The 25621-nt window shown below is 47.0% G+C and overlaps 1 protein-coding gene across 1 annotated transcript in view; it reads left to right on the top strand.

Annotated features, from left to right (window-relative positions):
* gem (GTP binding protein overexpressed in skeletal muscle) overlaps positions 1-22438 on the top strand; it is a 40081-nt gene extending 17643 nt beyond the window's left edge. The window contains exons 3-5 of the mRNA XM_033020110.1: positions 11563-11639; positions 17080-17284; positions 21595-22438. Coding sequence (XP_032876001.1) covers positions 11563-11639; positions 17080-17284; positions 21595-21872 — 560 coding nt within the window. The 3' untranslated portion in view covers positions 21873-22438. The remainder of the gene's footprint in view (positions 1-11562; positions 11640-17079; positions 17285-21594) is intronic.
* The last annotated feature ends 3183 nt before the right edge of the window (positions 22439-25621 follow it).

Here is a 25621-nt window from a genome sequence, read left to right on the forward strand (position 1 = left end):
GGATAACTTCACATTTATCCACATTATACTGCATCTGCCATGCAGCTGCCCACTCATCCAACCTATTCAAGTCGCCCTGCAGCCTCATAGCATCCTCCTTGCAGGTCACACTGCCACCCAGCTTTGTGTCATCCGCAAACTTGGAGATGTCACATTTAATTCCCTCGTCTAAATCACAGGCGCTATGGGACACTGGCACATGACAATAAACGAACTTAAAGTAAACTAAAGACATAAAAATACGCTTTGCTTTCCGTGTTAGCTTATCAACATTGTAATAAAACTGAAGTGCGGGTTGTCGAAGTTCAAATGACGCAGAAACACTGCTCACCACGGCCAATAAATGCTCGGTCTTGCCAGCAAACCCATATCATGAGAGCTACTTTAAAAAAATGTGTCGGAAGGAACTGCAGGTGCTGGTTTACAGCAAAGATAGACACAAAGTGCTGCAGTAACTCAGCAGGACAGCAGCATCTGTGGAGAGAAGGAATGGGGGACGTTTCAGGTCGAGACCTCTTCAAACACAAATTGGAGGAACAGCACCTCTTATTTTGCTTGGGCAACTTACAAGCCAGCAGCATGAATATGATTTCTTTAACTTCAAGTAATCCCTGCATTCCCTCTCGCTCCGTCCCTCCCCCATCCTAGTGTCCACATGATTAATTTTGCTGACTCGTTGACACCTGCCCCTCAGCTAACGGTGAACCATTCTACATTTCCTTGACCAGTGTCTGCTTTGATCTGTCATTTTCACGCCTCACCCTGCCACATCTCAAAGGTTATTGGCTGCAACCCTCCCTCCATTGACGAACTGTACACTGCAAGGGCCAGGAAGCGAGCGGGCAAGATCATCTCCGACCCCTCTCACCCTGGCCACAAACTCTTTGAATCACTTCCCTCTGGAAGGCGACTCCGGACTGTCAAAGCTGCCACAGCCGGACATAAAAACAGTTTTTATCCACGGGTAGTTGCTCTACTCAACAGCCAAAAATCTGTAGCCTCCCTTTGATCTGGTATTTTGTTGGTTCACATGCTTGATCAATGGTGTTTTATCATTAATGTTTTATTATTATTAATGTTTAGTGTTTTCTGAGTCAATCCTAACTGTCACTGTTTGAGATGTTGTTACTTGTGGGCGGAGCACCAAGGCAAATTCCTTGTATGTGAATACTTGGCCAATAAACTTACTTACTTATTACTTACTTCCTCTCCCCTGACTCTCAGTCTGAAGAAGGGTCTCGACCGGAAACGTCACCCGTTCCTTCTCTCCAGAGATGCTGCCTGTCCCGCTGAGTTACACCTGCATTTTGTGTCTAGCTACTTAAAGATATTCCTTCAATGTTTCGTTTAAGAAATCTGCTGCATCAGAACATTTTTTTTTTTGGAATAAGTTAGCATCACGTGACGTAGCCCAAACTTAATTTGTTACCGAATGCAGAATCAGAACTGTAAGCTTGTGTTCCTTCTGGGCTACGCTTGTTCACTATGAGTTCCAAGGAAGATCTGAGCACTGGTAAACTAAACAAAAGTTGGACCCAAAGTGCTGGAGTAACTCAGCGGGTCTGGCAGCATCTCTAGAGATCATGGATAGGTGAATTTTCAGGTCGGGACCCTTCTTCAGACAGTAGACAATAGGCAACAGGTGCAGGAGTAGGCTATTCGGCCCTTCGAGCCAGCACTGCCATTCATTGTGATCATGGCTGATCATCCACAATCAGTACCCCGTTCCTGCCTTCTCCCCATATCCCTTGAATCCACCATCTTTAAGAGCTCTATCTAGAGGGCCTGTCCCACGTGCGTCAATTGAGCGTCACGCAGGTGGCTCGCGAGGACCGCGCGTCACTGCCAACGCCATCACGCCTCACCACGCATGCGTCGTGACTCGTAAATGATGCCGCGTAAATGACGCCCAAATGGGGCAAGCTCTTAACTCTCTCTTGAAAGCATCCAGAGAATTGGCCTCCACTGCCCTACTGAGGCAGAGAATTCCACAGATTCCCAACCCTCTGGGAGAAAATGTTTTTCCTCGTCTCCGTTCTAAATGGCCTACCCCTTATTCTTAAACTGTGGCCCCTGGTTCTGGACTCCCCCCAACATCGGGAACATGTTTCCTGCCTCTAGCGTGTCCAATCCCTTAATAATCTTATATGTTTCAATAAGATCCCCTCCCATCCTTCTAAATTGACGACTTAACTTAAGTTGACTTGACATCTCTACACCCTCAGACACTCCTTTCTCCCATCCCCAACTTATCCCTTTCTCTTGGGTCCCCATCTACCTTTCCCTGCCGGCCCTCTACCCTCTCTGGACATTTTGTTTCATTTCCAGCTGCTCGTGCAACATCAGCCATCTTGTCTCCTCTGCTCCTCTTGGTTCCGTTTAGTTTGGAGATACACGAGTCAGCGCCGACCAGCATATCCCCCCGCACTTTAACACTATACCCTGCACACGCTAGGGACAATATACAATGATACCAATGATACTAAGTAACCTACGAACCTGTACGTCTTTGGAGTGTGGGGGAAAATCGGAGCACCCGCAGAAAAGCCTCGCAGGTCACGGGGAGAAGGTACAAACTCCGTACTGACAGCACCCGGAGTCAGGATCGAACCCGGGTCTCTGGCGCTGTAAGGCAGCAACTCTACTGCTGTGCTACTGTGCCACTCTGACACTCCAACCTCACCCTATGTGAGCGCACAACCTTTAGCTTCATTATTTCTACATTTCTTGTTAGCGATCTTCAATGCATTTGAAACGTTGCCGACCCATTCTCACCACAGATGCTGCCTGATCAGTTGAGGTACTGCGTGGAGTAACTCTGTGGAAGAAGGGTTTCGGCCCGAAACGTTGCCTATCTCCTTCGCTCCATAGATGCTGCTGCACCCGCTGAGTTTCTCCAGCTTTTTTGTGTACCTTCGATTTTCCAGCATCTGCAGTTCCTTCTTGAACACGAGTTACTCCGTGGGTCTGCGTCCAGTGGAATCTGCCAAAGCGATCTCTTGGCATCCAGAACGGAGAATACTGATGCGTTGCCTATTTGAGCAGCAACTTCCTCTACTGTTCCCATGGAAACTGGCCATCCGGCCCACTGAGTCCGCGCCGACCAGCGATCCCCGCTCACCAGCACTATCCGACACACGAGGGCCCATTTACAATTTTTAACTGAAGTCAATTATAAACCTACAAACCTGTACATCTTTGCGGTGTGGGAGGAAACCGGAGCACCCGGAGAAAACCCACACAGGCCACGGGAGAACGTACAAACTCCACACAAACAGCACCCATAGTCAGGATCGAACCTGGGTCTCTGGCGCTGTAAGGCAGCAACTCTACCTCTGTGCCACCCCTGGAGTATTGCGTACAGTTTTGGTCTCCAAATCTGAGGAAGGACATTATTGCCATAGAGGGAGTGCAGAGAAGGTTCACCAGACTGATTCCTGGGATGTCAGGACTGTCTTATGAAGAAAGACTGGATAGACTTGGTTTATACTCTCTAGAATTTAGGAGATTGAGAGGGGATCTTATAGAAACTTACAAAATTCTTAAGGGGTTGGACAGCTAGATGCAGGAAGATTGCTCCCGATGTTGGGGAAGTCCAGGACAAGGGGTCACAGCTTAAGGATAAGGGGGAAATCCTTTAAAACCGAGATGAGAAGAACTTTTTTCACACAGAGAGTGGTGAATCTCTGGAACTCCCTGCCACAGAGGGTAGTCGAGGCCAGTTCATTGGCTATATTTAAGAGGGAGTTAGATGTGGCCCTTGTGGCTAAGGGGATCAGAGGGTATGGAGAGAAGGCAGGTACGGGATACTGAGTTGGATGATCAGCCATGATCATATTGAATAGTGCTCGAAGGGCCGAATGGCCTACTCCTGCACCTAATTTCTATGTTTCTATGTGCCACCCCAATAAATTGCAATAAAGTACATTCTGGTTATAAGGGGAAGCAAGAGATTTTCTTTTTATTAATAAAGTTCATTTTAACGCTCTAAACTTTTAACAGCAGTTGCTTCAACTGACATCCGAGATGTCCTCATTCTTTAGGGAACGGGGGTTCCCCTCTCCCATCATAGATGAGGCCCTCACTCGCAACAGAGACAGAGTCCCCCTAGTCCTTACTGTCCACCCCATCAGCCGTCGCATACAACACGCAATCCTCTTGAATTTCCGCCACCTCCAACAGGATCCCACCACTAGCCACATTTTCCCATCTCCTCCTCCCCGTTCCCCCCCGCAACTTCCTGGTTAACTCATCCCTTCCCACCCAAACCACCCCCTCCCCAGGTACCTTCCCCTGCAACCGCTATGTTGCAACACCTGTCGTTATACCTCCTCCCCCTACTCTGTCCAGGGACAATGACAGTTTTTTCAGGTTAGGCAAAGGTTCACTTGCACCTCCTCCAACCTCATCTACTGTGTCCGCTGTTCAAGATGTGGACTTCTATACATCGGCGAGACCAAACGCAGACTGGGCGATCGTTTCGCGGAACACCTTCGCTCAGCCCGCGTGAACCAACCTGATCTCGCAGTTGCCGGACACTTTAATTCTCCTTCCCATTCCTACACAGACCTTTCTGTCCTCGGTCTACTCCATTGTCAGAGTGAGGCTAAACGCAAATTGGAGGAACAGCATCTCATATTTTGCTTGGGCAGCTTACAGCCCAGTGGTATGAATATTGATTTCTCTCACTTCAGGTAGCCCCGGCATTCCCTCTCTCTATCCCTCCCCCATCCAAGTTACACCAGCTTCTCGTTTTCACCCACAAACAGCTTACAATGGCCTGTTTTGTTAATCATCGTTACTTTTTTGCATATCTTTCATCCATCGTTCTATATCTCTCCACATCACCGTCTATATCTCTCGTTTCCCTTATCCCCGACCAGTCTGTGGAAGGGTCTCGACCCGAAACGTCACCCATTCCTTCTCTCCAGAGATGCTGCCTGTCCCGCTGAGTTACTCCAGCTTTTTTGTGTCTATCTGCTTAAACTAAACCAAAGTTAGACACAAAGCACTGGAGTAACTCAGCAGGTCAAGCAGTATCCGTGGAGAACATGGATAGGCGACGTTTCGGGGCGGGACCTTTTTCAGAGCCTTCAGCAAACAATACTTTATTTCAAAGAGCTGCAACAGATGTCAGTGTAGGACTAGACATTACTTGATGGCAGGGTGATCCAGTTGCCTGATAACAGCTGGGAAGAAACTAGCCTTGCTTATTTCCAGATTCAAGGACAGTTTTGTAAGTTTCATAAGTTGTATGAGTAGAATCGGGCCATTCGGCCCATTAAGTCTACACCGTTTAATCTTTCCCTCTCAACCCCATTCTCCTGCCTTCTCCCCATAACCCCCCCCCCCCCCCCCCCCCCCCCCAGCTGTTATCAGATAACTAACACCAAAGAGAGACACAAAATGCTGGAGTAACTCAGCGGGTCAGGCAGCATCCCTGGAGAAAGAAATGGGTGGCGTTTCAGGTCAGATTGCATTTTGTTGCCTGGCTTTGTCCGATCACCAACTAGAGAGCGGTTCTGACCTACCATCTACCTCATTGGAGACCCTCAGACTATCTTTAACCGGACGTTACTGGACTTTATCTTGCACTAAACGTTATTCCCTACATCATAAATCTGTACACTGTGGATGGCTTGATTGTAATTGAGTATAATCGTGGATAGCACGTAACAAAAAAGCTTTTCCCTGTACCTCGGTACTAGGGTTGCCAACTGTCCCGTATTAGCCGGGACATCCCATATATTGGGCTAAATTGGTTTGTCCCATACGGGAGCGCCCTAGTCCCGTATTTGACTGCTCCTTCTGGGACTGTCGGGTGGGAGCGCCGCGTCTGGCCCCACCTCACCCGTCCCGACGTAGTGCAGCCCATGGAGTGCAGCAGCAGCATCAGCAGTGCCTCGCCCGTGGCCCCGTCGGTCGGCAGCCCAGCCAGCTGTCCGACCTTCGGACCTTCGCTTACCGCCGACACCGCCACCCCTCCTTCTCATGGCCGATCATCGGTTCACGAGTTGGATGGGATGACGGACACTGCGCCCAACGTCGCGCGGCCCGGGCCAAAACTCCTCAGCTGGCCCGCCGGCTGGGCTTTGTGTGCAGTCCCGCGCCCGGGCCAACTCATCATTCACCCAGCCACGGCCGAGTCGGTCAACGAATTGCCGTCGGGAATTTGTCCCTCATTTTGACCTTTTGCCCCTTATTTGGGAGTGAGAAAATTGGCAACCCTATTCGGTACACATGACAGTAATGAATTAAACTAAACGATACTAATTACGAAGAAGAATGTGATCTAGCCTCTGCATGCAAGTGACAGGAATGCGATCACATTTACATTTCCGATTGAGGAGAAACAATTAAAACATTCCAGGTTTCGCCATTAAATGGTGATGAAGTGCAGATCCCACCCTAACCTCAGGCCTCTGAGGTTGATGTAACCCTGAATATGGTCCACTGATTCACCACAGATAAGGAATTTCACCTGCTTTTAACAAGACTCTGGTATTTATTGGTTCAACTCAATGACTAACAGGAGAAGCATGCAGATAATGTTTTTACAATGTGCTTGTGAGATGTTTTGAAGCTGATAGAACGAGAAGACAAATTAACTTGCAATCACAAAAACTTCTTTAGTCAGAGGGTGGTGAGTCTGTGGAATTCTTCGCCACAGACGGCTGTGGAGGCCAAGTCAATTGATATTTTTCAGAGGCAGAGATAGATAGTTTCTTGATTTTATCTTGATCCAGAGGAGGCGCTGTCCTGAACGGCTGCCTGTCCTGCAGCTGTCCGTTTTTTTTTCCCTTCTTTTTTATTATTTTTAGTACGTTGAGTGTACAGTCAGGGGGCCTAATCTTTTTATGTGTGGGGGGTGGTGGGGGGGAAGGGGGAAACTGCTTTTCGAGTCCCTACCTGGTCGGAGGGGTTGCCTTCCTCCGAGCAGCGACTTCGACCTGTCCTCGCGGCCTACCAGCGGGTCCTGGAGCGACGTTTCCCTGAGGGGACCTGGCCAGAACATCGGCTTTGGCGGCGGCGCAGAACATCGGCTTTGGCGGCGGCGCAGCGCTGGAGCGCTATTGCGGAGCGGGCGATGCCTTTCCTGGGTCGCCGCGCAGGAACTCCAGTATGCTGGGACCGCCGATAAGAACATTGTGGAGCCGCGGTTCTGTGGAGCGGCCAGCTGCGACGCTGAACGTTACATCCCGGAGCCTGGGATCTCTTGCTGAGATCGCCAGTGTGCGGAGCTCCGTCCGGCGCGGTCTGTTGGCTTGGAAGCCGCGGTCTCCGGTAGGGAAGGCGGCCGTTCCTGGCACCCCAAGCCGCTGGGGGTTCTCCCGACGCCGAAGCACCATCACCCGGCGAGAACATCGGGCGCCGTGGCGGCGACTGTGGAGGCCTCAATAGGCCCGACTTTGGGTGGACAAGAGGATGGGGACTGGACTTTGTGCCTTCCCCCACAGTGGGAATCACTGTGGGGGGATGTTTTTGTGTTGAACTTCTTTTTGAATCTATGTTGTATTTTTATTAGTGTGCTGCAAGGACATCAGAATTTCCCCTGAATAAGGGGATTAATAAAGTTTAATCTAATCTAATCTAATCTAGTAGGCGTGCCAGAGGTTATGGGGAGAAGGCAGGAGAATGGGGTTAGGAGAGAGAGATAGATCAGCCACGATTGAATGGCGGAGGAGACTTGATGGGCCGAATGGCCTAATTCTACTCCTATCACTCATGAACTTATGAATAGAACTTTTCTAAATGGTGAGAGAATCCAGCAATCAGAGGTGCAAAGGGACTTGGGAGTGCTGGTGCAGGATTCCCAATTTGCAAGTCAAATCAGTAGTAAGGAAGCATTTCTATCAAGAGGACTAGAATACAAGAACAGAGATGTAATACTGAGTCACTATAAGGCGCTGGTATGGTCGCAATTGAAATATTGTGAGCATATTTGGGCCCCATATCTGAGGAAGGATGAGCTGGTTCTGGAGAGGGTCCAGAGGAGGTTTACAAGAATGATCCCAGGAATGAGAGGGTTAGCATATGATGAGCGTTTGACAGCACTGGGCCTCCACTCGCTGGAGTTTAGAAGGTTGAGGGGGGGGGACCTCATTGAAACTTACATAATAATGAAAGGCATAGATAGAGTGGATGTGGAAAGGATGTTTCCACTGGTGGGAGAGTCCAGGACCAGAGGTCACAGCCTCAGAATTAAAGGGCGCACTTTTAGAAAGGAGGTGAGCAGGAACTTCTTTAGTCAGAGGGTAGTTAATCTGTGGAGCTCATTGCCACAGAGGGCTGTGGAGACCCATTCAGTGGATATATTTAAGGCAGAGAGAGACAAATTCTTGATTAGAACGGGTGTCAAGGGTTATGGGGAGAAGGCAGGAAAATGGGATTAGGAGGCAGAGATCAGCCACGATTGAATGGCGGAGTGGACTCGATGGGCCGAATGGCCTAATTCTACTCCTGTAACCCATATGATCTTGTGTAAACATTCAAATCATGCCAAACTTGACTATTTTATGCAAGGCATTGCGTGAAAAAATTATATTCCAACATATATCTTCGAATGATAGTATCAGAGATAATCCCAGCAATGCTGTACAAGATGTTGGATCGTTACTCTGCAACTTTATTTTCTGTACAGTACTCAACCCATAAAACGACAACAAATGCTGGAATAACTCAGCGGGTCAGGCAGCATCTGTGGAGAGAGTAGTTTGTACCTCTAAAACTAAAACATTAGCAAAATAGGTTGACGCTGAGTCACAGCGAAGATATTAAAAAAAGTTGAACAAATGGAGACCTAGCATGGAGGAACTGCTGTGATGGGTGGGGGAGGGTGTGGGAGGGGGGGGGGGGGGGGTAAGGGGTGGGGGGGGGGGAGGTGTGGAGGGGCAGGGGGGGGGGGGGAGAAGAACAAAGGTGGACCCTTTGTAACTTTGTTAGCGTCCTTAATGTGGTGACTCTTGGCATACCTTGAGTACGTGACCAAAGAATGCCACTGTGACTTCTCGCAGGTGACAATAAAGTATCATTCATGGGGTCATCGAGCGATACAGTGTGGAAGCAGTCCCTTCGGCCCAACTAGCCAACACCAGCCAACATGTCCCAGCTAGACTAGTCCCACCTGCCCGCTTTTGGTCCATATCCCTCCAAACCTGTCCAATCCACCTACCTGTCGAACTGTTTTTCAAACATTGGGATAGTCCCTGCCTCAAAGTCAAAGTATCCTTTATTGTCATTCAGATCTTTCGGTCTGAACGAAATGTTGTTGCCTTGCAGTCATACATATAATAAAAATAACAGAAACACACAATAAACACAGATTTAACATCCACCACAGTGAGTTCACCAGGCACCTCCTCACTGTGATGGAAGGCAGAAGTCTTAAAGTCTTTGTCTCTTCCCTCCTTGTTCTGGCAGCTGGTGCCATACTCCCACCGCCCTTTGTGTGAAAAAAGAAATCATTCATCATTTATAAAGTATCATTCAAAAGATGACCAAAAACTTCCTCTCAGAGTTATATATTAAGTCAGGATGTAATAATAATAATAATGGATGGGATTTATATGGCGCCTTTCTAATACTCAAGGCACTTTACATCGCATTATTCATTCACTCCTCAGTCACACTCGGTGGTGGTAAGCTACTTCTGTAGCCACAGCTGCCCTGGGGCAGACTGACGGAAGCGTGGCTGCCAATCTGCGCCTACGGCCCCTCCGACCACCACCAATCACTCACACACATTCACACACAGGCAAAGGTGGGTGAAGTGTCTTGCCCAAGGACACAACGACAGTATGCACTCCAAGCGGGATTCGAACCGGCTACCTTCCGGTTGCCAGCCGAACACTTAGCCCATTGTGCCATCTGTCGTCCCAAGTAGGAGGGGGGAATGGAAAAGAAAAGTGCAGGTTGGATAGAATAGAATAGAATAGAATGCCTTTTATTGTCATTCAAACAGACAAGATACAGACAGAGGGATGTGTTTAAGAAGGAACAGCAGATGCTGGAAAATCGAAGGTAGACAAAAGTGCTGGAGAAACTCAGCGGGTGCAGCAGCATCTATGGAGCGAAGGAAGTAGGCAACGTTTCGGGCCGAAACCCTTCTTCAGATACAGAGGGATATGTTTAGAGGTGAGGTAGTGGATGGCCTGATCACCATGGGGGAAGCACAGGCCATCAGGGACATCACAGACAACATGAAATGGAAGACAATAACTTTGCATATCTAGCTGAGGAGCCATTGCGATATGGAAGTGTCTTCTGAACAGGTTGGTGGAAGCAATATCTGTTAGTGGCTTCAAAGGAAGTGGATGGACACCTTGGAGAAGATGACCTCGGGATAATGGGTAACGATCAGGGAATTGGGACTGATGGCTTTGCTCCCGGAAGGATCCGGCGCAGACTGGATGGGACAATTGGCGTCCAATGGCGCAGCTGGTCGAGCCGGAGACCCGGGTGTGATCCTGTTGTCCTCACTTGTTGTCTGTGCCAAGTTTGAACGTTCTCCCTGTGAACCGCTCAGGCCTCTTCTGGAAGCTCAGGCTCCCCCCCCTCCACACCACATCCCAGGGACGTGCTAGTTTGCATATTAATTAGCCACTGTAAATTTCCCCCAGTGTTCAGGGAATGGACGCGAAAGTGGGACACCGCAGAGCGTGTGTGAACGGGCGATTGATGACTCGTGGGCCAAAGGACCTGATTCTGTGCTGTATCTTTCATTCATTCATCCATTCATTCATTCATTCATTCATTCATTCATTCATTCATTCATTCATTCATTCATTCATTCATTCATTCACGTGTTATTTCATTCACATGTTTAAACTATAATGTTTTATTCTTAATGTTTTAGTTTTATGTTTTATTCTTCATCGTTTACTGTGGAGGAGCCCAGCTAGGACTCGCCCCACAGAGCCCAGTCCCTCCACGCACTAGAGTCTCCCAACCCCTGCAGAGTAGTTACTAAGATGGCTGATCCGTGGGCGGTTGCTGCTGGGACACAAGTCGGGGCCTGATCAACCCCGGCTGGGTCGCCTGGGCGAGGGTGTCTGATGTTGTGAGACCCGAAACACCCGATGACCCCAGATCACATCACCGAGGATGCGTCCCAGCGCATCTAGAAGATGTATATTTTTCGCACTGTGTGTCATGTTGTTACTTGCAAGCGGAGCACCAAGGCAAATGCCTTGTATGTGTACATACTTGGCCAATAAACTTATTCATTCATTCATTCGCACGTTCGTTCGTTTGATCCATGCATCGATCAACCGATCAATCGATCGATGTCAGTCTTCTTCTTCTTGCGTATGGCGTGCACAGCCTAAAGCTGTGGGACAACTTGTTCTGTTTGATCTTATTTGATTGTGCACGCCAGGTTGATTGCATTCGTCGAGACAGGGCGGACCACGTGAAGGTTGCAATCTCCCACCCCAGTCAGTCAGTCAATCAATTTAATAATTCTGTAGTGATGATTAATAAGCAGAATAATACTCTGATTTAATGATGAATTTCTATAGTGAGTTGATTTTTTATAAATATCCATTTCTTCATTCTTTGTAGAAGACACCTATGAACGAATGATTACAGTCGATGGTGAGGGGACAACTCTTATGGTAATGGATACATGGGAAAACAAGGTATTATAATTATTTCCTCTCATTTGAGTCATAGTTTACCAAGCAGAATGTAATTACAGATCCCTATTATGTACTGTATGTAAAGCTAATATTATCAGTTAACTATCATTGTAGCTCCAGGAAAATCACAGGTTCTATGCCTTTCTTAACCTGGCAAGACAACACACCCGCTGCGTGTGGAACAAGTATATTTGCGATGTAAAATATTTAGCTCTGTCCGAACATGAGAGTTATATGAGCACAATTTTCAGTTATTATTGGCCCTGTGCGCAGTGCTGTAAAACTGCACGTGAATTTCTAGTTAATGGAGTTGACTGTGAAATGTAAACCAGTGTATTTTGGCAGACGGCATGGAAAGAGATGACACAGATAATACAGATAGTGTATGATGAGCGTTTGACGGCACCGGGCCTCTACTCGCTGGAGTTTGGAAGGTTGTGGAGGGGACGTCATTGAAACTCGCAGAATAATGAAAGGCGTAGATAGAGTGGATGTGGAGTGGATGTTTCCACTGGTGGGAGAGTCTAGGACCAGAGGTCACAGCCTCAGAATTAAAGGGCGCTCTTTTAGGAAGGAGGTGAGGAGGAACTTCTTTAGTCAGAGGGTAGTTGATCTGTGGAGCTCATTGCCCCAGAGGGCTGTGGAGGCCAAGTCAGTGGATATTTTTAAGGCAGGGCCTGGACAAATTCTTGATTAGAACGGGCGTCAAGGGTTATGGGGAGAAGGCAGGAAAATGGGATTAGGAGGCAGAGATCAGCCTTGATTGAATGGCTGAAGGACTCGATGGGCCGAATGGCCTAATTCTATTATAACGTATAAAAATATATATTGGCATTGTTTTTAATGGCAGGCAGGAACAGAATGGGCCTGACGGTTCATGTGCATAGGTTTTTGGAGGCGTTAGGACATGTTAGAGTGATTAGCAACGCTTTTGGGAGCTTGAGCTTCTTAAAGGGCCCGTCCCACTTGGGCGTCATTTGCGCGTAATTTACGCGACATCATTTACGCGTCATGACGCACGACGCGCGTGGTGCGAATTACGTGCGCATGGTGCATGGTGACGCGCGGCGCCCCAGGATTTTGGGATGTACAAAATCCTTGCGCGCCATCTGCGGGACGCGCAAATGATGCCCAAGTGGGAGAGTAGTGTTATTGAGTAGAAGAACAGGGCGGTTCAGTTGAATCTTTACTGAGCTCTGACTACGCCACAATTACAGGGCGACGCAGTGGCCCAGCGGTAGAGTTGCTGCCTTACAGCACCAGGGTTCGATCCTGACTACGGGTGCTTGTCTCTACAGAGTTTACAGTACGTTCTCCCCGTGACCTGCATGGGTTTTCCCCGGGCGCTCCGGTTTCCTCCCACACTCCAAAGACGTGCAGGTTTGTAGGTTCATTGGCTTCGGTAAAATTGTAAATTGTCCCTCGTGGGTGTAGGGTCGTGTTAACGTGCGGGGATCGCTGGTAGGAACGGACTCGATGGGCCAAAGGGCTTGTTTCTGGTGCTGTAAGCGCTGTAACTCTAGCGCTGCGACACCTCGCTGAACATTTCCTGCAGGCTGTGTTTTTATTTCAGATTTGCAGAATCAGTAGGTTGTTTGATTTTTCCACTCATTTATTAGTTACGCCCTGACCTGATGACTCCTCCCCCAGTGCATCACCTCATACTCTCAAATTAAATTCCAGTTCTCAATTTTCTGCCCAATTGATCAGATCACCTTTGCCTTCCAAGGCTGTCGAAACCTTTTCTTCCCACTGTCAGCCACTCAGATCATTTCCAGCACTTTGTGTTTTGCACGCTGAGTTACTCCGGCACTTTGTGCTTTTTTTATAAAGCAGCTTCTCCAGTTCCTTGTTTCTCCAGATAATGTTGTTCTTCCTCTTCCAATTCCCCTCTGCCTGCTTGCTCTTTCTCTCTGTCTTTCTCTCTGTCTTTCTCTCTCTCTCTTTCTCTCTGTCTTTCTCTCTTGCTTTCTTTATTTTTCTTTCTCTCTTTTTCTCACTTTCTCTCCCTATCTTTTTCTATTTCTCTCCCTTTCTTTCTTTTACTTTCTCTCTCTCTTTCCTTCTCCCTTTCTTCCTCTTGCCTGCTCTCTCTTATTCTCTCTCTCCTCACTCCCACCCTCTCTCTAGCTTTTTTTCATTCCCCCTTTCTTTTTCTTGCTTGCTCATTCTTTCTCTTTCTCCCTTTCTCCCTATCACGCTCTCTCTCTCTTTCCTCTCATGCTTGTTTTCTCATTCTCTCTCCCTCTCTATATCCTCTCTTCCTTTCTTTCTCTAGCTTGCTTCTCTTATTCTTACTATCTCTCCCTCCCCTCTCCTCTCTCTCCCTCTCTCTCCCTCTCTCTCTCCCTCTCTCTCTTTCTCTCTCCCTCTCTCTCCCTCTCTCCCTCTCTCTCTCCCTCTCTCTCTCCCCCTCTCTCTCGCTCCCTCTTTCCCTCCCCCTGCCTCTCCCTCTCTCCCTCTCTCTCTCCCTCTCTCTCAATAGACAATAGACAAAAAAACAATAGGTGCAGGAGTAGGCCATTCGGCCCTTCGAGCCAGCACCGCCATTCAATGTGATCATGGCTGATCATCCCCAATCAGTACCCCGTTCCTGCCTTCTCCCCATATCCCCTGACTGCTATTTTTAAGAGCCCTATCTAGCTCTCTCTTGAAAGCATCCAGAGAACCTGCCACCACCACCCTCTGAGGCAGCGAATTCCACAGACCTCTCTCTCTCCTTCTCTGTCTCTCCCCTCTCTCTCTCCGTCTCTCTTACCCTCTCCCTCCCTCTCCCTCTCCCTCTCACCCTCTCTCTTTCCCTCTCTCTTTCCCTCTCTCTCTCTCCCTCTCTTCCTCTTCCCCCTCTCTCTTCCTCTCCCTCTCCCTCTCCTCCCCCTCTCTCCCTCTCCCTCTCTCTCCCTCTCCCTCCCTCCCTGCCTCTCATCTCCATGGCAGCATGTGCAGTGAGTGCCCAGTGGCGGAGCTAATGTACTAGCCTGCAGGTGGATGAGCAGCTGTTCCGTGAGCTCACACAACCAGCATCTGATGTACTCACTCACTCACTCACTCACATGGGCTAAAGCACAACAGCAATTTCCCAACGCAAGGGCCCACCCATTTAGCAGCTTTTTTTTGGAACGTGTGATTTGACGTTGATTTTGCGAGGAAAAAAAAAGATTTCTACAAAGGACAAACACATGCCGGCCATTTAAGCTAAACCAAACAATGACAGATACAGGAAGGATGTAATGATGTCACGAGAATATTACATAACAGACCTAGATGGTGTAGTGCAAGTGAAATGTTTGTGGCTTCAGGAGTCAATACTTTACAAATCGTCGTGAGAAATCTTATGTATAAATTTCTTTACCGGATTAATGACTCTGAAAATGAAATCACCTTGGCCTTATCAAACATACGGTTTAGCACGACACGCTACCAATCCCAGCTGTGGACACATTGGAATAGTTGTCACCTTGTAAGACACTGATTTTATTTCATTCTTGATCTTAAACCATGTACTGTGCCTTTATATGTAATTGATTGTGCTTTTAGACAATAGACAATTATGCATTCGGCCCTTCAAGCCAGCACTGCCATTCAATATGATCATGGCTGATCATCCAAAATCAGTACCCCGTTCCTGCTTTCTCCCCTTATCCCTTCATTCCGTTAGCCCTAGGAGCTGCTGTATATCTAACTCTCTTGAAAACATCCAGTGAATTGGCCTCCACTGCCTTCTGTGGCAGAGAATTCCACAGATTCACAACTCTGAGTGGAAAAGTTTTTCCTCATCTCAGTCCTAAATGGCCTACCCCTTATTCTTAAACTGTGACCCCTGGTTCAGGACTCCCCCAACATTGGGAAAATTTTTCCTTCATCTAATCTGTCCATTCCTTTAAGAATTATACATATGTTTCTATAAGATACCCTCTCATCCTTCTAAATTCCCGTGAATATAAACCCAGTCGACTCATTCTTTCAACATATGTCAGCCCCGCCATCCCGGGAATTAACCTGGTGAACCTACGCTGCACTCCCTCAATAGCAATAATGTCATTCCTCAAATTAGGAGACCAAAATTGCACACAATACTCCGGGTGCGGTCTCACCAGGGACCTCGTTGGTGCTAAACTCAAATCTTGTCACAATGAAGGGCAATAAGCCGTTAGCTTTCTTCACTGCCCGCTGCACCTGCATGCTTACTTTCAGTGACTGATGTACAAGCACACCCAGGTCTCATTGCACCTACCCTTTTCCTAATCTGACACAATCCAGATAATAATCTGTCTTCCTGTTCTTGCCACCAAAGTGGATAACCTCACATTTATCCGCATTATACTGCATCTGCCATGCATCTGCCCACTCACCCAACCTAACCAAGTCACCCTGCAGCCTCATAGCATCCTCATCGCAGCTCACACTACCACCCAGCTTTGTGTCATCCGCAAACTTGGAGATGTCACATTTAATTCCCTCGTCTGAATCCGAGACCCTTTTACGACCGGAAACATCACCCGTTCCTTCTCTAGGGAGATGCTGCCTGTCTCAATGAGTTACTCCAGCTTTTTGTGTCTATCTAGAGGAAAGAGCTACATTTGTGGTGAATGCGGACATTTTCATTTGCGGAAATTACACCAGGACTATTAGTTTTAGAGATAGTGGCGTGGAAACGGGCCCATCAGCCCAGCAAGCGATGCCTACCTGCGATCGCCCGTGCACCAGTCCTTTCCGACACACACTAGGGACAAGTTACAGAAGCCAATTGACCAACATGACGTTGGGATGCGGGAGGAAACCGGAGCACCCGGAGCAAACCCACGCAGTCACGGGGAGAACGTACAAACACCGTACAGGCAGCACCCGTGGTCAGGATCGTGCCGCCCAGCCTTACAATGCAACGGACCAATTGAGTAGGATACGACACGATATCATCGAACTTTATTTATCCCAGGAGGGAAATTGATCTGCCTACAGTCATAAAAACTTTAAAAAGCACAAAAACACAACACACACCCACACACATAAAAACACAAAATACATGAAAATACTTACATTCAATAGACAATAGACAATAGGTGCAGGAGTAGGCCAATCGGCCCTTCGAGCCAGCACCACCATTCAATGTGATCATGGCTGATCACCCCCAATCAGTACCCCGTTCCTGCCTTCTCCCCGTATCCCCTGACTCCGCTATCTTCAAGAGCCCTATCTAGCTCTCTCGTGAAAGTATCCAGAGAACCGGCCTCCACCGTCCTCTGAGGCAGAGAATTCCACACAAAATCCGTGTAAACATGCCCTCTGCAGTTTCGGTTGTGTAGACTTTCCATGTGAGGGTCTAGCTATTTTCATTGTGCTGTAACTTGCAAAAGATTTAATTGTTGTGTCTGACGATGTCAATAAACCCAGGAAAGGTATGGATTCTGATGCTTTTGTGTGCATTTGTGTTCGGCAACAGGATGAACATAACTGGGTACGGGATCACTGTCTGCAGATAGGCGACGCCTATCTTATTGTCTACTCCATCACGGACAGAGCAAGCTTTGAGAAAGCTTCCGAGCTTCGCATTCAGCTCCGGAGAATACGACAGGCCGAAGATATTCCGATTATATTAGTCGGGAATAAGTGTGACCTCGTGCGTTGTCGGGAGGTCTCCGTGGCAGGTATGTTTCTGAAGGGTCACAGCCCGAAACGTTGCCTATTTCCTTCGCTCCATAGATGCTGCTGCACCCGCTGAGTTTCTCCAGCACTTTTGTCAACCTTCGATTTTCCAGCATCTGCAGTTCCTTCTTAAACACACGTTTCTTAATTCATCTGGCATTCTAGATTTGATGTTCCCACCAGTGGGAGAGTCTAGGACCAGAGGGCACAGCCTCAGAATAAAAGGACGCACATTTAGAAAGGAGATGAGGAAGAATTTCTTCAGTCAGAGGGTGGTGAATCCGTGGAATTCTTTGCCACAGAAGGCTGTGGAGGCCAATTCAGTGGATATTTTCAAGGCGGAGATAGACAGATTCTTGATTAGTTTGGGTGTTAGGGGTTGTGGGGGGGGAGGGGGTGGTAGGAGAATGTGGTTGAGAGGGAAAGAGAGATCGGCCATGATTGACAATAGACAATAGGTGCAGGAGTAGACCATTTAGCCAGCACCGCCATTCAATGTGATGATGGCTGATCATCCCCAATCAGTACCCCGTTCCTGCCTTCGCGCCATATCCCCTGACTCCGCTATTTTTAAGAACCCTATCTAGCTCTCTCTTGAAAGCATCCAGAGAACCTGCCTCCACCGCCCTCTGAGGCAGAGAATTCCACAGACTCACCACTCTCTGTGAGGAAAAGTGTTTTATCGTCTCCGTTCTAAATGGCTTATTCCTTATTCTTAAACTGTGACCCCTGGTTCTGGACTCCCCCAACATCGGGAACATGTTTCCTGCCTCTAGCGTGTCCAAGCCCTTAACAATCTTACATGGTTCAATGAGATCCCCATTGAAAGGCAGAGTAGAAACGATGGGCCGAATGGCCTAGTTCTGCTCCTATCACTTATGAACCTCTGGTAGTCCAACCAGCATTAAGAAAATGCTACATTATTGGAGCGGCCTTTTTTTGGTGGTATTTAATTAATGGTGGTGCCTTATTAAAGTAGAAATTAAAAGAAATTGTACGGCTATTCAAAGTTCAGATATTTCCATTCCCTGCACTGAGTAACCTTTCGACCCCAACCTCTTGCATCAAAATAATGATTGCATTTTTATAGCCTTTGTCGTGCTCTTGCAGAATGACGTCTGCTTTGGCCCTTGTGACTGTTATCAGCGCTGTAAAATGTAATTTACTGTGTGATACTCGACTTAATGTGGGCATCTTAAAATGAAAATGTTATTGATGACTGCATGAACATTACTCAGAAGTCGAAGCATCAGTAAATCCGTGGGTTTAACTCTGGTCGGAGAAGGGTCTCGACCCGAAACGTCACCCATCCCTTCTCTCCAGAGATGCCGCCTGTCCCGTTGAGTTACTCCAGCATTTTGTGTCTATCTTCGGTTTAAACCAGCATCCGCAGTTCATTCCAGCTCGAGGTTTAGTTGAAGCTTAATTTCTAGTTGCATTCACGAGACCGATCAAAAAGGATTATTTCTTCGTCTTCCTTGTTTTAATAGTTAAAAGTAACTAACCTGCAGTATAGGTGGAAAGAGTGCAGAGGATTTTTAGGAGGATGTTGCCAGGACACGAGGGCCTGAGCTACAGGGAGAGGTTGAGCAGGCGAGGACTTTATTCCTTGGAGCGCAGGAGGATGAGGGGTGATCTTGTAGAGGTGTATAAAATCATGAGAGGAATAGATCGGGTAGATGCACAGAGTCGTTTGCCCAGAGTAGGGCAATCGAGGAGCAGAGGTCATAGGTTTAAGGTGAGAGAGGACATATTTAATAGGAAAGGTGAGGGGCAACTTTTTCACACAGAGTTTAGTTTAGTTTAGTTTAGAGATACAGCGCGGAAACAGGCCCTTCGGCCCACCGGGTCCACGCCGACCAGCGATCCCCGCACATTAACACTATCCTACACCCACTAGGGACAATTTTTACATTCACCAAGCCAATTCACCTACAAACCTGTACGTCTTTGGAGTGTGGGAGGAAACCGAAGAGCTCGGAGAAAACCCCACGCGGTCACAGGGAGAACGTGCAAACTCCGTACAGACAGCACCCGTAGTCGGGATTGAACCCGGGTCTCCGGCGCTGCTTTCGCTGTAAGGAAGCAACTCTACCGCTGCGCCACCGTGACAGAGGGTGGTGGGGTACATGGAACAGGTACTATAACAACATTAAAAAGACATTTAGGCAGGAACATGGGTAGGAAAGATTTTGAGGGACATGGGCCAATAATGGGGATGGTGGGACTAGTGTAGATGGGGCATCTTGGTCAGCTTTGGGCAAGTTGGGCTAAGAACCTCTGATTATGCTGTAAGAATCTACATTCATTTCATTGGGCTCACAGTCCATAAAGCACAGTTTATCCAGGGAGCCTCACATAAAGAGTTTATGTGAACTTGTGAAGGAAAATGTCAACAGCAGCTGTGAGTGGCACGGTGGCACAGTGGTAGTGTTACTGCCTTACAGCACCAGAGACCCAGGTTCGATCCTGACTACGGGTGCCGCCTGTACGGAGTTTGTGCGTTCTACCCGTGACCCGCTGAGGTTTTCTCCCGGTGTTCCGGTTTCTTCCCACACTCCGAAGACGTGTACAGGTTTGTCGGTTAATTGGCTTCTGTAAATTGTCCCTCGTGTTCAGGAGCCAGTGGGCCTTTGCGGCCTGCTGCAGCTGGGACTGGACTGAACACAATGGAGCCAAAATGGCTCTTGCATGCAGTGGCGGACTGGGTCTAAAAATATTGGTTGCCAGGAGACAAAGGGGGCCCACTTGATATAGGGGGCCCACTTGATATAGGGGGCCCACTTCATCAGGGGCCCACTTGCAATCGGGCAAGCTGAAACCCTGGCAGGTAGACTCAGTGGGTTGTTCTGTGCACTCTGTTCTAACTGGGGATTGAGCTCACGTGTGGGGTTAGTCTTGCCAAGTTCGTTTGCTCGTGTGTCAGACGATGTAGCTCGCTTCTGTCATCGTCAAACATGTTGACAGAATTGTCGTCCGACGCGTCACAAAGTGACTCACGTTGTCGCTTCCAGGGATCGCCACGAGGAAACGTCTGTCGTTGACCCCCCTTGCCAAGTTGAATGCAAAGGAAGTATTTCACTGTACCTTAGTACACGTGATAATAAATAAACCATTTTCCATTGATAGGACAAGTTTAAGGGTGATCGCTGGTCGGCACGGACTCGGTGGGTCGAAAGGCCTGTCTCCACGCTGTATCTCTAAACTAAACTAAACTAAACTAAACTAAACTAAAGAGATTGGGGCAACTTCCTTCGATCTGTATTTTAGACACAAAGAGCTGGAACAACTCGGCAGATCAGACAGCATCGCTGGAGAAAAGGAATAGGTGACGTTTCGGATCGAGACCCCTCCTCAGACTGAGAGTCGGGGGGAAATGGGAGCTGAGAGATATAGATGGTGATGTAGGGTGGTATAGAAGAAATGAATGAAAGATAAACAATAAAGTAACAATGATAGAGGATAGAGCCCATTGTTAGCTGTGGGCTGGGTGAAAATGAGTTGCAGACAATGAGACGCAGCAGGATGACGTTGAAACTAGTACAACTAGGGTTGGGGAGGGACGGAGAGAGAGGGGATGCAGGGGTTGCTTGAAATTACAGAAGTCAATGTTCATCCCGCTGGGGTGTAGGCTGCCCAAGTGAAATATGAGGCGCTGTTCCTCCAATTTGCATTTGGCCTCACTTTGACAATGGAGGAGACCCAGGACAGAAAAGTCAGTGTGGGAATGGGAAGGGGAATTAAAATGTTTGGGAACAGGGAGATCAAGTAGGTCCAGGCGGGCTGTGCGGAGTTGTTCAGCAAAACGATCACCCAGGCTAAAAACATAGAAAATAGGTGCAGGAGTAGGCCATTCGAGCCAACACCAGCCAGAACTATTCAATATGATCGTCCGAAATCAGCACCCCGTTCCTGCTTTCTCCCCATATCCCTTGATTCCGTTGGCCCTAAGAGCTAAATCTAACTCTCTCTTGAAAACATCCAGTGAGTTGGCCTCCACTGCCTTCTGTGACAGAGAATTCCACAGATTCACAACTCTCTGGGTGAAGAAGTTTTTCCTCATCTCAGTCCTAAATGGCCCACCCTTAATTCTTAAACTGTGACCCCTGGTTCTGGACTTCCCCCAACATGGGGAACATTTTTCCTGCATCTAGCCTGTCCAATCCCTTACGAATGTTATATGTTTCTATAAGATACCCTTTCATCCTTGTAAATTCCATGGATACAGTCTACGTTTGGTCTCGCCGATGTATAAGAGTCCGCAGCTACTGTAGAACAGCTGTTGATTCCAAGTGTATTTTGCCTTCCGCAGAGGGGAGATCTTGCGCTGTGGTCTTTGACTGCAAATTCATCGAGACCTCCGCCGCCGTGCAGCATAACGTCCAGGAGCTGTTTGAAGGAATCGTGCGACAAGTCCGGCTCAGGAGAGACACCAAAGAAGTGATCGAGCAGAGAATGGCCCAGTACAAAAGGAGAGAGAGCATCCCCAGGAAAGCACGGCGATTCCTGGACAGACTGGTCGCGAAAAACAACAAAAAGATGGCTTATAAAGTGCGGTCAAAATCTTGCCATGACCTTTCCGTGCTATAAAATGTATCAGTTGCCGCAGATGAAGCGGCGGCTGTTCCATTGCCAAGCTATTATCGTGACGGTTTGGGTTTATCAATCTACATTAGATTGCGTACTTGGACTCAATTGGACTTTCAGATGTGTCTACTTTGACAGCACGACTACTGTGCTGGTGAATTTCCCCCCCATTGTCCGTCTAAGAAAGGTTTTCAATATGATTTTATGATATAGAGGCCCACAGTGTGTCAACCCAACTTTCCCACGCCGACCAACATGCCCCATCTACACTAGTCACACCTGCCTGTGTTTGGCTCATATCCCTCTAAACCTACCCTATCCATGTACCTGCCTAATTGTTTCTGAAACATTTTGATGGTACCAGCCTCAATTTCACTTGTGCAGCTTACAACCCAGTGGTATGAATCTAGATTAATTTCTCTAACTGTAAGTAACCCCTATCTCTCTTCTATCTCTGTTCGTCCGTCCCCCACCCAAGTCGCACCAGCTTCTTGTTCTCACCTAGCAAACAGCTAAGAAAGCTAATGGCATGTTGGCCTTCAAAACAAGAGGATTTGAGTACAGGAGTAAAGAGGTTCTTCTGCAGTTGCACGGGGCCCTGGTGAGACCACATATGGAGTATTGTGTGCAGTTTTGGTCTCCTAATTTGAGGAAAGACATCCTTGCTATTGATGGATCCCGAGGTTAATACCCGGGATGGCGGGACTGTCATATGAGGAAAGATTGGAAAGACTGGGCTTGTATTCACTGGAATTTAGAAGGATGAGAGGTAATCTTATAGAAACGTACAAAATTATAAAAGGACTGGACAGATTAGATGCAGGAAAAATGTTCCCAATGTTGGGGGAGTCCAGAACCAGGGCCCTCAGTCTAAGAATAAAGGGGAGGCCATTTAAAACCGAGATGAGAAAAAAACTTTTTCACCCTGAGAATTTGTGGAGTTCTCTGCCACAGAGGGCAGTGGAGGCCAATTCGCAGGATGAATTTAAAAGAGAGTTAGATAGAGCTCTAGGGGCTGGTGGAATCAAGCGATATGGGGAGAAGGCAGGCACGGGTTATTGATTGTGGATGATCAGCCATGTTCACAATGAATGGCGGTGCTGGCTAGAAGGGCCAAATGGCCTCCTCCTGCACCTATTTTATATGTTTCTATGTTTCTAACAAAGGCCTGTTTCCTTTATCATCGTAACTTTTTTGCATATCTTTCATTCATTTGTTCTATATCTGTGTACATCGTTGTCTATATCTCTCATTTCCCTCTCCCCTGACTGAAGAAGGGGCTCGACCCAAAACGTCACCCATCCCTTCTCTCCAGAGATGCTGCCTGACCCGCTGAGTTACTCCAGCATTTTGTATCTATCTTCAGCTAACTCCTCCAGCAGCTTGTTCCATACACCCACCACCCTTTGTGTAAAGAATTACCCCTCAGGTTCCCATTAAATCTTTCCCCTGTTACCTCAAACTTCTGTCTTTCTCGGTTCCCTTACTCTGGGCAAGAGACACTGTGCGTTTACCCAATCTATTCCTCTCATGATTTTGTACACCTCCTCTCTGCCCCCTTTCCAACTTAATGGCATAGTCCCTATAGCAGTTATGACTAAAACTGAACACAATACTCCAAGTGCGGCCTCAGTAATGTCCAGTACAATTAAAGTAGTGACTTTGTATTCCATTCAATATTATCGAAGGATTAAGGTGGATAAACCAGCATATTTCTAACTTATCTTTTTCAAATAACTCACTGTTGACCATCATGTATTTTTGTACATATTTTTCCAGAAAAGATTTATGAAAAATGTTACCAAGTCTTTTTTAATTTTGTTAATAATAATGTTGATAAAACGTTGTATTTATGATGGAAGTTACTGATTTATAATGCATTTTCATGCAGCCTAGTGTTTATTAATTTTACTCTGAACTTCAATTTATAACTGTGTAAATTATGCAGGCTAGTACTTTAAATAATTTGTTGTGCGTATTGGTGTGTGGAGGTCTGTTAGAACACTTTGTTTTTTGAGATAGGGGCCTAAATTTGTTGCCAATAAGGGCCTAAAAGAGAAATGAGTTCTGGTGTCTCAAAATACTGAATTAGCCAACTCTGCCAATTAACTAAAAAACTTAGTAACCCCATCAAATTTTCAGCAGAGATCTTACCATTGTACCAATGTATATTTATTAGGACCATTTAATGAGCAGCACGGTGGTGCAGCGGTAAAGTTGATGCCTTACAGTGCCAAGGGTCCGGGTTCGAACCTGACGATGGGTGCTGTCTGTACGGAGTTTGTACGTTCTCCCTGTGACCTGCGTGGGTTTTCAAGTTCAAGTTCAAGTTTAAGTTCAAGTGACTTTATTGTCATGTGTCCCTGTATAGGACAATGAAATTCTTGCTTTGCTTAAGCACACAGAAAATAGTAGGCATTTACTACAAAACAGATAAATGTGTCCATATACCATATATCAGGGTTTTCTCCGCGATCTTCGGTTTCCTCCCACACTCCAAAGACGTACAGGTTTGCAGGTTAATTGGCTTGGTATAAATGTAAAACTGTCCCTGTTAATGTGGGGGATCGCTGGTTGGCGCGGGCACGGTCGGCTAAAGGGCCTGTTTCCGTGCTGCATCTCTAAACTAAACTAAACTGAAACGAAACATTCAGTAATTGTCACGCTGCGTTTTCAGTGCAAGATCAATGAGAATTTTAAACATTGTATGATTTTTTTGTCTACATTGAAGTTGATAACTGTTACTGTATGAAATAGTGATCGTCACTTTAGTTTAGTTTAGAGATACGGCATAGAACAGGCCCTTCGGCCCACCCAGCCAATTAACCTACAAACCGCATGTCTTAGGAATGTGGGAGGAAACCGGAGCACCTGCAGAAAACCCACCTGGTCACAGGGAGAACATGCAAACTCCATACTGAGGGCATCCCGCAGTCAGGATCGAACCTGGGCCTCTGGCGCTGTAAGGCAGCAACTCTACCGCGGCGCCACTGTGCTGCCCCAATATATAATGCTAAAAAATCTTTAAGAGATCGGTCCACCAAACGTGCTTCCATAATAGGTTTATTTGAATCTATTTGGAGAAACGACATATCAATTTATTTTTGTTTTCATTGACTGCCTATTTAAATATTACATTTGAAATAATTCCTTATCTGCAAGTATTTCAATGAAGAATGTGAGGGGCAAGTCCGACTTTGAAAGATTATTATAATTCTTTTAAATTTCCCTTAAAAAGTCCCTATTTGTAAAATGAATTGTTAAATAGTGTTTCTCGTTTTGCAGATTTTTCTTTAATCGATGACATGATATATGTTTAATATTTCATTATCGCATTATTCATTGGTTAGGTTATATGGTTTTATGTTTATACTGGAATGTTCTTTAAATCGTTTAAGTATACTTTCATACGACAATATGCAAATATTTAATAAAAATGATGAATGAATCTACTTGTGTATTCATGATGAGACGAATAAATTGAGGATGCAACATGTTCACAGAATACTGGAATTATAGTTACCCAGTGTAAGAGAAAATACAACAGGGCTGCACGGTGGCGCAGCGGTAGAGTTGCTGCCTCACAGCGCCAGAGACCCGGGTTCCATCCTGACTGCGGCTGTTGTCTGTATGGAGTTTGTACGTTCTCCCCGTGACCTGCGTGGGTTTTCTCTGCGATTGCCGGTTTCCTCCAACAGGTCTAGGTTAATTGTCTTGGTAGTCATGTAAAATTGTCCCTAGTGTGTGTGTAG

The sequence above is a fragment of the Amblyraja radiata genome, chromosome 4, assembly GCF_010909765.2.
Source record: "Amblyraja radiata isolate CabotCenter1 chromosome 4, sAmbRad1.1.pri, whole genome shotgun sequence".
Taxonomy (NCBI): Eukaryota; Metazoa; Chordata; class Chondrichthyes; order Rajiformes; family Rajidae; genus Amblyraja; species Amblyraja radiata.